At 37.6% G+C, this 15,850-nt stretch overlaps 1 protein-coding gene across 1 annotated transcript in view; it reads right to left on the bottom strand.

Moving 5' to 3' along the window:
• Positions 1–3,402: 3,402 nt before the first annotated feature.
• The window catches only part of VPS41 (VPS41 subunit of HOPS complex), a 111,248-nt gene continuing 98,800 nt past the window's right edge, over positions 3,403–15,850 (bottom strand). The window contains exons 25-29 of the mRNA XM_059818489.1: positions 15,552–15,688; positions 7,686–7,785; positions 6,828–6,872; positions 5,389–5,468; positions 3,403–3,762 (exon numbers count right to left, since the gene is read on the bottom strand). Of these exons, the coding sequence (XP_059674472.1) occupies positions 3,682–3,762; positions 5,389–5,468; positions 6,828–6,872; positions 7,686–7,785; positions 15,552–15,688 (443 nt within the window). The 3' untranslated portion in view covers positions 3,403–3,681. The remainder of the gene's footprint in view (positions 3,763–5,388; positions 5,469–6,827; positions 6,873–7,685; positions 7,786–15,551; positions 15,689–15,850) is intronic.

The following is a 15,850-nucleotide window of genomic DNA, read 5'->3' on the forward strand; positions in this document are numbered from 1 at the left end:
TTGAATGCTAAATCACAACATTTCAGAAACGGGAAAAAAAACCCAGAGCACAACTGGATATTTCCTGTTCTTTGCTTTACAGCAGTCCTTGATAAAGCTGCAGTCAAGTCTGTGGCAGCAACTGTCCATGAAAACACTTATTTCAAGTAGGAATATAATGTTGATCTAAAAACATGCAAACAACTCAGTCAGTCTTTGCTCTGGCTCTGTAACACAAGATTATTCCTTCATTCTTCTGCCTCAGCAGTTTTAGCTGCTACCTTAATTAGTCTAAAATAACTCTTGTCCAACTTTTGTCCTCCTACCACTGTAGCCAAACCAGCAGAACAAGACTTCCCTCTTGTATATTGACAAAGTTGTGCAGAAGGTTGAAGCCCGAAGGGTCTACCTAAAGCACACGGGAAGCAGAAGGTTACCCAAGGGCCATATATACCTGTAGTTTTCAGTGTGAAACAGAGAAGTCTGTGGAGGCCAGAAACGGCAGCTGCCAAACTAGCAGCTTTTACACGACACCAGAGCTGCTGCGATGCAGTAGCTGCAGAAGCCTGTCCTGCTGCTGCTGTCCAGCCAAGCACTGGCCACGTGCTCCAATTCCGTGGTGAAACTCTACTCCTACTCAACTCAGTGGCCAAACTCATCTAAGATGCTCAGCTCCCCAGCCCACCAAAGGGTTAAGCATCTGTCAGACACCAAACAACTTATTCCTTTCCAGCACACAAGACTCCCTGCATTCAGGTTTCCCCCAGGCGAGCAGCTGTCGGATGCAGCTACAGCTAGAGGACGTACCTTCTATATAGCATGACTCCTTAAAGTATTAACTGAACACGTGTGATGCTGGGTGGCAAATGCCCACCCACCAAACACGGCCGACTCAATACACCGCTGGTGTGGCAGAAGAGCTGCCTCAAGCCGACTGAGACACAGCTACCAGTCAGCTCACCAAGCACCACCAGCTCCTCACTCTTTTGGGCCCACCAAAATCTTCAGTGTAGCCCTATCACACAGCATTGGAGGTCTCAAAATAATAAAACGAAGGCAGATGAGAAAAATCATGAAGACTCATAACCAAAATACTTTTGTCTCTTTGATATGGCAGACCAATACATTCTTACCTGATCCATCGCATATCCTTTCAGTTAGCTTTATTGGTCACTATTGAAGAAATCACACAGAACTGGATGGATCAGTGAAAAAATAGTATTTCCCTTGTTAAATTTATCTTAAGTTTACCATAATTAGGAGCACAAGCACTTTGATAAATGGATTGACAGCTGAAATAAGCTCTGGTAAAACTGGGTAAGTGCTATTCCGTACTTTTCTGAAGGGTTATGCAACTTCAGGGCTATTTCTTAGGCAGGACTGTTCTCCAGAAGAAAAGCTCTTGGGTAGCTGAATATTTTAGACTCTAACCTCAGACATTTTCCAAGATGTGAACGTTTCTTAGGAAGAAAAGTGAATCAAAGTCAGGACTGTACATTTCTTGCTGAATCTTAATGAGCAAATTTAGAATTCAAGAACATGAAAAGGGTAGTCCCTGAAGCCCAAATGAAAGAAGCTTTGGATTTTGATTAGATTTTCATACAGTGATTTAAAATTACTTGCATAATGCAAAGAATATGCCAGAGTATAATGCAATATGATTGCTGGTGACAGCAGGCTAGCAAACTGAGTCACCGAACACTCAAATGCTTTAGGGAATTTAAGGCCAAGCTGAAGTAAACAATATACCTGCTTTAAATTATCATAGAACTCTGAGCTACAGAACACTTCGTGGCATAACTGTATAGGAGTAATTTGACTTTTTCCTCCCACAAGCTGACAGCTTATGGCATTGCACAGTGCATTCTTAGGGTATAATATAGAAAAGCTACTTAGAGCTACTGAGGAAGAGGTTTTTAAAGAAGTTTCTAAACTTGTCTACAGGCATGCAATAGCTCAAACAGCCCCTGAGCTTACTGGAGCATTTCGTTTACTAGGAATCAAAGCAGCTTTCCTGATCAGTGTAGTATGGAAAAGATAAATGAGCAATACCTGAGAATGTGTACTAGCCGCTGAAAATGAACTGCTACAGAGGCAGCCAGTAATTCTTAAAAGCAAAGCTTGACGTACGCAGACTATGTTCTGCACTACAAAGCTCCTGTCCCTCTGTTATTTCATCTGCTGCATGTCCATAAATAATCTGCACCATTTTTTATTTTTTCTCAGTGTCTGTATTATCACAGTAGAATATTATTGCTATGTTTTTGAGAGCGCTATCCTTTTAATGATAATTTTGCCTTCTGTAACCACGCAGAGTAAATCCTAGCATTTCTAATACACTTTATTTTTTGTTCCAGTATTCTATCTACATAGTGGACAAACAAAAATCACTCACTGGATTGCTAGACCAGCTCAGCCAACTGCCCAGAGGATATCAAAAAAGTATCATGAATTTACATAAAATAGACATCCAGCTTTCTACGATATAGATTATTTACATGGGAGTAAGGTACAGGAGAATTTAGAGGTGTTATATTTTTCCAGTTTTACAGGTACACTGCAGTATCACTATACCATTGTTTCAAAACTTATGACATTAACTACTTGTTTAAACCTCACAATTTGATGGTGAAACAATGTATTTTTACTTTCAAGCTCTAGTTATTAAAAAGGGGAAAAACATCTTGGGAGTTACGAAAAATTACTTTTCTTAGGGAAAAGATTTTATATTTCATTTCATCGGAGAACATTATAAAAAGATAACATTACTGTGAAGACATTCTGAAAGATCACCTCCTTTGGATCAACAAAACAGAACACTTAAAATTAAAAATAAGGTTTCTTTTTTGTTAACATACAGATAGGCTTATTTAACTTAGCTCTTAAATTGCTAAGGCCAAAAGAAACTCCTGGGGATCTTATCTCTGGAAGGCCAGATTTTTCGCCCCCCCCCCCCCCCCCCCCCCCATATTTGAATGAAATCATACACTACAACCACACTTATAAAGTAAATGTAAAGATCTACTGCCAGCATTTAAAAAGTTTCTGGATGAGTTTAACATGAGAAAAGCCCACCTTAACCTACTGCATTGTGAAGATCCATTGAGAAAATAACAGTTTATAACAAACTAGGTAAATTGCCAATGTGTGGAATTGACAGTTAACGAGTTTGTTAATTTAATGTCTGATTCAGCAGACAGCCATCTTCAAGTCCTGAAGCCGTTCCACTGAAAGCAGTCAGACTCCTATGGGTCTCAAGCCAAACAGTTCACTAAGAGACTAAATCAGGACTAAAGCAGTTGGGTGAGCTGAATTCACAGCAATTCATCTTTCTTTACAATATCTAACCAGGAGCCTGATACGGCTCCAAACTGTAAAGCACATTAACTGGTAGCAAGCACAGAACTCCAAACTGTTTTTTTCTTTTCCTTCCCATTTTATTTCTCTTTTCTGTTCCAGAGTGAAGTAACAAGCTGAGCAAAGGAACAGTAACATATGAATTGCATAACAAAGACTTACTAGGGAAAGATTTTTCACATTTTCTCTTTCCTGAAAATGTCCAATAAGCTGGATAACTTACAGAAACCAGTCTTAAATCACAATCAGAATTATATACAGAAATTATGACTAACAGAAACTACAGTGGCTCTGCAGGGTCCTAACAGAGTTGGTGTCACAGACTGGCATGGAGAACTAGCGGACTTATTTCTTCATCTCCAGGATTGCGCTCCCTGGCCCTCGGTGTTTGGCACTACATATGTTGCAGAACTGAACAGGGGATACCTAGAAATTAAACAGAAAACAAGAATCTCTTAGAGAGATGTAGCCACGTTAGAATGTGGGAAGATGAATGAAAAAATGCCTTTCTCAACATTACTATTCACAGTCAGGCTGTTCCCTACAGACACATTCACAGGTAGGTGTAGGAAGGCGATACAGTGGGACACAATAAAGCAGGCTATTCTGGAATCTGGAGTCAGAGAGCAATACACCTCAGCACTCACTTTGAGTGTATTACCACCACCCTCCGGGAGAGTAAGGTCAAACTTCCTCCAAACAAAAATGAAAAACACAGAGTAAAAAAAAAAGTCCCTGATTATCTTCATAGATAAAGACGACAGTGAGTCACTTGGGCAGCTCCACTGACCACTGGATGTCTATCTTAGAGCTCTGTCTTGGGATATTGCTCCACAGATTTCAACAACTGAGAATGTGTCCTGAATACTGTCTACCTGATATAAAAATATGCGTTTATTGTTACTCCTGTGTTTAGCTCTGTGCGATGCTTTATGCATGCATTACTTTCCTTTCAGTATGGCACCAGTAACCAAGTACCAGCAACACAACTGATTACCTAAGGCCAAGAAATACTACAGCAGTGAAGAATGTGGCTCAGATATAGGCAGATACCAGTGTATTCATATGTACTATAGAATATATATTATGTAGTATCCATGTAACATTTAAAAATCCCATCTGACAAGTTACCCAGTTTCACCACTGTCCCAGCAAGTGGAGAATGCTAGAAAATTTTAGATTATTTCTCAAATAATAAAGTTTGTGGTAAATATTTTTTGAATAAATATTTACTAGCTGTTGGACTTTCTTTTGCACATGATCTCATTCATTAAGATTTTCGTAACATATTTAAGTATACATGCTGCACCATATGGCTACAGGCACTTTGCTTGGTTACTCGCAGATTAAGTGATTCACCGAAGTTATTTTTTCTCTAGATGTTCATTTTCAGAGACAGACACAGAATCAGAAAAGCTTAAATTCCATTTTTTTTGCAATTTTGTTACCATTCTGATCCTTTCATTCCTAAATTCAAAACTGGTTCTATCTAGAAGTTACTTTTTTGGTTTGTTTTCATTGGAAAAAAACCCCAAAACCAACCAGCAAACAAACAAGATTTTCCTGATGAAGAAAAACATTCTGACCATAAAGATGATTACAAAGATATTTAAAATATTCACTCTGAAATGAGTGGGTTCTTTTCTTCCAGGTCAGAATCATTTAATGTGGTTCACTTGAGAAAATGTCTTTATTCTTGTCTTTAATTAAACACACTTAAAGTGAGAGCTGCAACAGAAAAAAATTAAAAAAATCAAACAGGTCATATTCCGTGTATGTCTCAAAGCTGCATTGCACGTTCAGATTGCAGAAAGTGATAAAATACTTCTTGAACAGGAGCAATTTCTTTCTAAATTGGATGTACTTTAGTTGCAGTTGCCCTACACACCCTTTCCCTAGTCACATACTACTATGGGGTATCATCACAAATAATTACTGTAATCATATTATAATTCCCAATAGACCCATGCCCTTCTCCACAGCTAATAGAAGGAAATAATTTGTCCTTTTATCTTTGGCAAAGGTGTCAGAGAGATTAAGCTAGTTCCTTACTGTGTTGGATACCGGGAGGCACTCTTTGTGAAACATGTGTCTGCAGTGGAACACTACCACGTTGAAGGACTTGGATGCATCTGGGAAAGAAAAAAAGTAAATTCATTACAGCAGGGCAATGAAACAAATGATTCAGTGGCTACAGCAGTATATGCCTGCATTCTATTATACACATAGAAACATCAAGTAACATCTATCAAATTAATTTCCAAATTATTCTGGCTCATTTATAGAAACCATGCATGATGATTTCAGGTAATGAGAATGAAATTACAAGACAATTTTATTCTGTGGCTTAAATGCTGTATACCTTTTCACCAGAAATTTTTCATGTCAGTATGTGCTACATGCTAAATTTGGGGAGGGAGAAGAGTAAACTAGCATCAAATAATTCAGCCATTTTGAAGAAAAGTTAGCAAAAAAATTCTTGTGCCTTTTGATTCCCACATGAATATTTAGCCCAATTAGAAGCCTACATACAACGTCCACATGTTCAAAGAACAACCATCTTGCTCATCAGCATCATCCACATTCGATTCCTTGGCTCCCATTCCCTCGACACACATACCTCAAGGCAGTAGCACATTCAGCTCTGCCAGGTTTTCTATCACCATGTGACTGCTCTGGTCTGTACGCTGGTCCATGTGATCATAGTACAGTTGTTTCTATTTATTTATTTCAGTGAAAAATGGTACAAACCAGATTAAGAAAACTGTAAGTGATTCCACTGGCCTATGCATACTCGGCAAACAAAAAAATAGGACCATTCATATATTTTGTCTCATGTATTCTTGTTTGAAGATGCCACAACAGATATTCTCCTGGTAAAACTATTTCTTCTCAAGATGCCCAACAACTATATTGGTATTTCTGAACTACAGTTGCCTTGCAGAATGTAGATCTTCAAAATAATATCCTGAATTTCTATTTTCAAGACTAACTTTAGAAGATATTTTAAAACTACAGTGTGTTATAAGTTATTTCAAATACGACAGCAGTGACTGTCAAGAGTTTTCCACCACTCAGACAAAAGTATATTCCATAAAACTTGATAATTGACAAGTTCAGTCTAAATTGTTCAACAGAGTTGGACAAGATTTGGTGGCAACAGCTTAGTTTTGTGGTTCTAATAACCTTTGAGAATACGTATGTTGATGGAATTAAAAGCTGCCTTCCACTCCCTGTCATTCAAAACAGAAAATAGGAAAGTCAAAGATGAATAAGAAAGGAAATCTGGGTTTACTGCAACAAAAACAAGTTCAAATTAGACTCCACTCCTACGCCAAAATTCATAAGCAAGCTTTGCACAGGAAACTAAGATTTATACAGTGATTACCAACGGAGACTACTACACATTTCTATGAATAAAAGCAAACAGTAGTTCCTCTAAAAATAAAAAAAAATAGACAACGTCTTTCTCTTCTAGAAAAGCATCCTACCTGAAGGAAGTATTGGTGACAGGCATGACTCGCAGATATTCTCCTCTGGAAAACCAAACCGAAACAAACTGGTAATACCTTTGTTAACAAACTCCATGTTTACTTTTTTATAAAGCAGGCATGAACATACTGCTATTACTCTAAGACCAAGCTGCATTTCTTGTATTTACTTCAGATGCCTAACAGAGTCTATTAAAAAATTGAAAAGCAATACTGAAGCAGCATTTTTATTAACAGTCTGAGAAATGTTTAGATCTTCTGATTCTGATGATGGCAGAACTGCAGGAGCGAGGCTGTCTAGGATCAGAGCTGTAAAGGCACAAGGTAAACTGGAAAAAAAGGAGTATAGGATGGGTGCCTGATTTCTCTGCAGCATTTTGTAGCAGAAGCTCTGATCCTCTGTCCTTCCATCAGCTTTTGCCTCTTGGTATTAACACTCAGCTGGTGTGAATTACAGCACTACACACATGCACCATTAGCACCTTGCAAAATATTTTCAAATATTTCTGAAAAGTATCTTGTAGCTTTTGCTTTTGTTGCAAATCATGATTATCTGACTATCTATGTTGGCACTGAACAGCATTTTTCACCTTTATAGACAAACTGCAGGACACAATACGTTACTGGCTATGCAGAACACAATCAAGAGAAAAAGCTGCAGGCTGGGTCTTGTAGTTTTTGAGATACGAGCAGGTCCTTTGCAAAAGGGAAAGCAGCTAGTATCCTACTACACTCTGCAAAGTACAATATTCAGGCTTTTGGGCCAGCTTCCAAAGTGGGCCGTCACGTGGCTTGGGTCTATAAACCAAGTAAAAGACTTCAAAATCTTGAAAGTCACAACATTTCCTCTGTACCCACCATCTACTAGAACACCTTTCATCTGAGTTCGATGCATTTTCTTCAATAAAGAAAGAGAATCGGCAACAAGTATCTTCTTGCAACCTTCCCGCAGCAAGATCTGTTGGGCAAAGAACACAAAATACAGAGGTTGCTGAAGACATGGGCATATCAACTATCTCGGCAAGTCTCCATTGGGTTTCTGCTGCCACAGAGAGCACAAGGAACGTTTAAGACTTTTCAAGCTATTATAAAGGAGGGAAAAGAGGAACGTCCTGTTACCACCAACTCTACCTAAATGAAAAATCCACATTATAAAAATCCTCAAAAAAACAAATCAAATCCTTTACAAATATACTACTGTCGTAAATTACTATCTTCTTCCTATGAGCTTGTCTTAACACAATACAATGGCCCCTCAGTGCCCCTCACAATTGGTTTCCAAATCAATTCAAAACTTCTACCCATATCTTTCCTGCCTTCTTTAGGAAAGGCATTTGATAATCGTAAAACCTTCATAAACACAGCAATTCAAAATTTATTTTGTTCAAACATATTTCCTGCTGAGGTGTCATTTAGTAAGCAGCTTTAAACGGCCATTCAACTAACCAAAGGTCCAGAGTTCGTTCCTCCTCAGCAAACATCTCAGCCCCCTTTCTACTTATTTAATATTTTTCATTAGATTGTCAGGCAATGACATGTCAATGTTGTGAAACACAAAAAGGAATCAAGGGCATCAAAATTATACAGAACCTTATTTCACAATATTTAATAAAGCAAGTATGAAAATATGACAAACCCAAATAAGTCTTGTGGAATTTTTCTTCCTCCTCCCAAATTGATGTCTGGACATCCATTTTCCAAGACAACAATTCCTCTGAAAAGTGCTTTCAAAAGAGGCTCACAATCAATTTTAAGCTGAACAACCCTACCAAAAAAGCGGTAGGAAGAGGCAATGTCCATTCCTTTCTCCTAATTATTTGCATTATAGGAGACATTGAGCATTCTAAAGTAGTCCAAGATACAGCTAATGCAAATACTTAAAGAAGTAGATTTTACAACCAGGTGAACACTGTCCAAAACCCTGTCTTCTCACATACACATTTTGAAGTAATAAGGATGCACTGCCAAGAATGATACGCAATTAAGACTGCAAATCTGAAATACATTAAAAAAAATTAAAATTGAGCAACACTTTAAGGGTTTCAAACTGGGCATGTCAGTGGGTAAATGCTATTCTCCAGTATTAGACACATTGAGCTATAAAACATTTCAGGGCACCAGAAACTGAATGCAGCTCTACAAGACAAACACTTAGAAAATTAATCTTTTTTACCTGTGATAATCTCAGGAATTATCTGAGTATGTCTTTCCCCTTCCAACTTTATTCAAGGGCAACAGAGAATGTTAAATTTTGGTTTAAATACAGAAAAACATCACTATCTTTGAAAAAAAATACTAGAAGCTTTTTGCATGGACAACTGAAAGAGACTATCTTTCAGAATTAGTGCTTGCCTGATTCGAAATAGTCTCAATCAGCAAATTATATCCCAAAGACAGGTAAATAACTTAGAGCGGATGAGGTCTTGGCTATATACTGGAGTCTTTGCTAGCTGTACTCAGCATAAGCAGATGAAAGAACCCGTGTTGAAGGAAAAGGAGCAAAGCAAGCATGTTAAATGAGGGGCGGAACAGAGATACAATGGGAAGAAGGGAGCATGATTTACTATTTTCTACTTAAAATACAGTGTGCCAAGAAGAAAACTTCATTTTAAAAAAAGAAAAATAAAGAGGGAAACAAACTTCATTAGGTCACTGGAAAACCTCGATACTGTTTGATGCCTTAAAAACCAGAAGTAAGAGAAATATCTTGTAAGATGTATCTTTTAAGACACGTGCACTATCTTTCCCCCATTATTTAAAGTCCACTAAGATCTTTCATACCACATTCAATGACTGTTTGTCAGACCTTATTCTGCTAGAAATGGAATACAGTAGGCAGCTATTGTTATATAAAAAGAAAAGTCACATGAAGAATATAAAATGTCAAATCTCAAGGTAGTAAACCCCAACACTTCTGCAGAAACAGATTTGAAGAGCTCAAAGATGAGATGGATAATTTAAAAGTTACAGAAAGAGAAGGAGGAGAGGGAATTTGGAGGTGAGACAGAGGAAAAAGAATGTTTTAATTAACTTTACATTAAAAGGAGGGAGAATTATATAACCATGCACCCTAAGATTAGGTTAAACCAGTTAAAACTGACACCAGGCATAAATCTGTACTGAAACCACTTTCCAAGGAGAAGAAATAGGACTCAGAGGATGAAACTGAACTTCTTTTACCCTTTAAAAAGCACATGATTGTAAGCACAAACAGGACAGCACAGTACAGCTACAGAAAGAAGTTTTAGGCAGATATAATGCTTCTAACCAAATTAATGAAAACTACTGAAACGAAAACATTTATTGCAAAAAGAGAGTCCTGGTTCATTTTATGACTATATTAGGGAAGATGTTACTGCATAATTAAAATCAGAAGCCATAAAAACATCTATTTAATTAAAAAAGTCCTGATTTACAAATGCCTAACATTAAAGGAAAACACTGCAGTATGCAGTTAATTTCAAGGGTATACTCAATGCACTGGGAATAAATTCAGGCCTTGATTCAGCTTAGTACTCAAACAACTCTAAGTTTTTCAAGGCCAATTAACCAAATTGTTCCAAACGGCATCACAATCCCAATTAAAAGAAGATTGTTCTTAGTCCTTACAAGCAAAAGGCAGATGTCCCTCTGTACCAGCTGCCACCTGTCCCCCAGTGCCTCCAAGGGGTCTGAACAGCCGCTTATTCACCTTCAGGAGCAAAACCCAACAATTTTTCCAGTTACTATTCCAAGCTGCACTCATCAGATTGTCATCGGGGTCTATCAGTTCATAACCTCTGTTATGAATGGATAGGTGTGAATTGTATGAATGGATGAATCTCTGTTATCCATCAGAGTTACTGCAGGTTCAATCAAAGTGCAAATTAAGTCAACGTTTGAGTAAAATGGCTAATCCACAAAATTGAGAGGTACTGCATCTAACCAAATTGCTTTTATATTTTAAAACTACGGAAAACAAGTCTTAGAATACCAACATCTTTTGAAGTTGTCTTCTAACAATTCTCATACAAAGGGTGAGAAATTAGGCATCTCTTAATCCCCCTGAAACGAGGGAGGTATTTAAATCTCTTCCAACACCACAAGCATTTCCTAAATTTCACTCAGGTATAGACCGAAGCTGAAAAGACACCTATTTTACACATTTGGAAAGTGTAACAGGCTTCTAACTCACAAGTGCACGAATAAGGGGATTTTTCTATCAGCCTTCTCTGTGAGACGCAATACAATGCTTTAGAAACCTGGAGCATGATTACATGACTTATTTTAAAAAAGGCTCCTGCATTCCTCATTCACAAGTTAAGACCACTGTGTAATCAGATACCACAGACTTAAAACATGCGTGAACCATTTCATATTCTTTTTCAATTTAATTTCCAGGGAACTGAATATAAAAGGCAAATACAGAATTCAAGGGTACGTTCGAGAAAGAAGGTCTTTGTTAAGATCAAACCATTGTACGACTGATGAGTTTCAGTCCAAAGAAGTTGTATCAAAACAACATCAGCAGCACTGGTTTCACTGAAAAAAGTTTGAATTTCTGTTTTGCATAGCAATACTAATGAAGGCTGTTTTTAATACAGTTTTCAAAGAAGAGCATTACTGCCCTAACTGTGTTGGCTAAGGAAGGTTTTAAAAATAATTGCACTAGTAAATTCCTAATGGGAACAGAGGTTCTGTGTGAGGCTCAGAGAAGCAAAGTCGTATGTGTGGAAACCAAATTAAAGTTACACTGACAACAACTTTTCAATTGTATGGAGATGAAGTTGCGTTTTGATTCTGTGTCTTTGAAAACACTTTTAAATGCAAGCAGTAAAGATGGAAATTATTAAACTTTTGTCAGGGTATCAATATGGCTTGGCTCAATTTGGTTAGCTTCCCGTAGATTTGAATGGTATTTAGTTATGTTGAGAATGTTGACTGAGGAATGGTGATTTATTTGCCATTAAATAAAAGATGTGCTAGGAATGTGTCATTTCTAATAAATAAGCAGGCTGCCCCTTAAGACAGCACATTTTCCAGGAGCTTATAAATTCAAAGGAAGTATTCTGTGGTCTATTTTATCTACAAATTTATGGCACCAAAGAACTAGATTACAGGAGTTAGATATAAAATATAATAAAAACGTTTTAGACTACACTTTACTTGATAAATACTCCTGTTAAAATTCAGACAGCTGTAACTTTGTTGTCTATGTCTTCATAACTTTGTTGTCTAGGAATGTTACTGTATGCAAACATTAAAATCAGCATTATTTCAGCAGTAAACAAACTTTCATCACTACAATAAATCCGTGTTGCTCAATTATCTACTATGGTTTTAATACACTAACTCAGATGATGACATAGAGGAGACATTATAATAAATAACCCTCGGGAGGGGAAAAAAACAAATAAAAAATAATCACTTGGAGTTTTAATCCCAATTCAGAAAAGCACTTAAAACAAGTACTTAAATTTTTTCCCATTTAGGAGAATACTTAAGTGTGTGTGCAGTTTTAAGTTTGTGGAAGAACTGCATTTCCTGAAGTTGGAAAATAAAAATGGGTATTCTTGAAGAATAATAAGGCAGCTTAATAGACCCCTACTTGTAAAGCAGAGCTGTAATGCCAGAGCAAAACTAAATTAGAAGTACTTAGTTGAAGTTGTAGCCTAAGAACAAAGTCTCATGTGATCTACATTTTATTTTTACCCAACAGAATACTTAATCCTATCTTAGTGCCATGCTTGGTTGGTTGGTAGCAAACAGATATTAACTCCTTTTCAAAGGTATAAGTTAACCACCTTGCTTTAGAGCTGAGGTGAGCATAGAACAGTTGCAGCGGTTCATCTAATGGGTGGTAATTTGTTAAAGTGAAGCAATCAGTCTGTAATACGCCGACATTAATAAAAACTTAAATTAATCAGGGAAGATCCCAGATTAAAAAAAAAATAAAAAAGTTTTGTTGCATTAATAGACTTCCTTGTTGGATTCTCTAATGCACACTGTAAGCCACATATGGCATACTTTGGCAGCTGCTCAATTTGATCCACTTGGTTTTGCTGGGATGTAAATAACTGTTTTCAAAAAGACAAAGTCTGCCAAAGGCGCTGCTTTTAGCTCCTACCCATATTTCAAATCACATCTAATGTACAGTTTACTGCTAAGGAAATTTAGGAGCATAATAGGGAATTTGCTTCCGCATACTTACATAAGCATAAAACAATCTTATCAGGGCTTGCAAAAGGAGGCCACAATTACAAAATATAACTGCACAGCTGTAATACCTTTTGGGCAGCCAATGTTATGAAAAGATCAGCACAGTTTTTGGTTTAGGCAGTGACTTGCAAGCCAAACAACAAGGTTTGACTTCACCTGCGTACCTCCTTTGTGGATCTTGGCACAAGTTTTTCTTTTTTGCCCTTGAAAATGGGAACAATAAAACTTATGTGCATACAGACCTCGAGATCCAAAGAGATGAAATTACAGAAAGTCTTAGCCAATGACATTTGGATTGCTGTATGAGTTCAAAGCGTCTGGTAGGTCAGGTGATAGAAGTCAAGAAGTTTTTGCCAAAATCCAAAGAGTTGTACCAGGCCAGAATAGAGGACATGGACTTTTCACCATGAACGTACGCAACATGATGGGAAGGTGTACCCAGCCATTATACAAACACACCAAAGCTAGCTTTAAAGCAGCTAATGAGGCAGCAGTAATGATGAGGCTAGGGCAGAATCGCTCTCAGCAATGAGAGGCTGCTTAGACATTTACTTGAAGTCCCAGTCATGTCCTGAAGCACACGCTGAATGCAGAAACACTCCTGCTATAAAAAATTGAGCTTGCCAATCTAAGGCTACTTAGGTGAGTGTGTAAGAGCTGCGATCACATCTCTAAATTTCAGTGTAGACACACCATCTGTTCCTAAATGGTGCACTTCACATTGCCTGTACCACTTCAGGAACAGTCTAATTTTAAGCTATAGTTTACATTTCTCTAAAGAAAAACAGTCCCCCTTTTTTTTTTTGGCTATATTGTTTTGCTATCGTACAAGCAAGCCAAGCACAAATTACATTAAACTTCCCTAATTTCTATTATTCCTACGAGATCTAAATTTTAGCCCTAGAGCTATCCAAATCTACTTCAAAATGAATTAGTTTGAAATCCATGAAGCATTTCAATGCTAACAGCAAATAATTTTAGATATCATTCTGAAGGTTAAATACAACCTTTTAATCCCAAAGTAATTTTGTTAAAAGGTATTTGAAGACAAAGTAATTCTGCCCTCCCCAAAACATGACCAAACGATGTCATCAGCTTTGTCTGAAGCCCCGCAATATACTTCGCACATGTGTAAAGCTGCAGCTACGCACACAGCACTTTCTCAGTCTGCCTGCAGACACACCAAAAATTCCATTTTGATTTCAAGAGAATGCAGGAACAGGAGGATCAGCAGTGAAAGCAGCAGGGTACTGACAGCGGCCAGATTAATACGCAATTGTTTAAATGCAGCACACTATTTATCTAGCATTCTTTTGGAAGGACAGTAGTATCTAAAGAAGTCAGTTAAAAAACTGGAAGTCATGCTACAACATACTTTATATGCAAACATGTATCTGTTTATCTGGGGTAGCTCCTTGCACATATGGGTGTACAGGAGAACAAGACACTTAAAATGCTTTTTTGAAATATTGAAAGTCATAATCTAAAGCACATAAAATAATAACATAAAGGAAGAGCTTTGGAAAGGCTTAGAACTTGCCTTTTTAAAAGGACTTCAGTGAAGGCTCTAGCAGGTATAAGTCTTGATTTGGTCTGGTAAGAGACCAGGTGTCACCTTTACTGAAAACCATAAAACCTATCTATTTAGTCCAAGGACTAATAGCAGATGAGAAACAAATGTTTATGAGGTTCAGAAAATTGGAGTTTCAGCTACCTACTGGGCTATGTTTCCTGGAACTCTGCACAGTCACACCTGGGACATTTAAAACTGCTCTATATCCTTACGTCTCTCAGTAGAAGGGTGCAGAGCAGTGTCGCAGAGAACTCAAGTCTAGGCTCATTCGGTAGCAGGGAGATTTCAAGTATGCAATGCAACCCTCTCTGTTGTTACGTTCAGGAACATTTAAGTGTACGCTTCTTTTAAGTTCTTACAAACACACAGCAAAACCAGTCATGTAGGGAACTGCACATCTCTCCATAATTATGCTGGGATAAGAACTCCCATAATCCAACAAGCACTCTTTTTCTTAAATGCATAGACGTCAACACATTCTGCACAACAGGTATGAATTTGATTTTAAAAGTTCATCTTCCCTTAGTCAGTATGACACCTAACATATGGCTCTAATACCTGGTGAATATTTTAGTGAGTGCATGTTGTGTTCTGCCTCCTCATATATTAAATAGAATGAAAAGTACTGGTCATGGGACTTTCCAATACTGGACAGTCAGGCAGTATAAAGCAGTCTGAATCACCCAAGATCCTTCCAGTTCTACTTACCCACCAGGCTTATGACAGCACGGGAGAGATTTAGAAATGCTAGAAGTCATCAAGAGAAGAGACTATTCATCTTGACAAATTTCTACCCTTTTTGTCATAGTTTTGTACCAACCTACAGTGTCAATGACAGCTGTCTGAGCAAAATGAACAAACCTTCGTGATAGCCATTTCTCGTGCTTTTCAGTAGCAAAGCGGCTTTGCTGTCTCTCTGAAAACGAGTATCACAGGAAGAATGCAACATTTACCTGCAAGTTGTAGTCCTGAAGAATTTTCACTAGTGAGTCTCTCAAATTAGGAATCTCCATGCCTTCCTTAATGCGGTGGATCAAAAGAATGGGATCCACATGGGTTCCAATATTGTTCAACAAACCAGTAATAAAAGCTGTGAAAACCAAGAGGCAAAGAAATGAAAAAAAAATTCCAGCAAAATACCTGATTAAAGGATGCTCTGGTGACCAGCTACAAGCTTTGGCTGATTCTGTGACAGTTCTCTATTAAGAAATAACACTAAGCCTCTTTTATATAGCCTTCATATGTTTCCTGC

This window comes from Gavia stellata, chromosome 6 (assembly GCF_030936135.1).
Source record: "Gavia stellata isolate bGavSte3 chromosome 6, bGavSte3.hap2, whole genome shotgun sequence".
Lineage (NCBI taxonomy): Eukaryota > Metazoa > Chordata > Aves > Gaviiformes > Gaviidae > Gavia > Gavia stellata.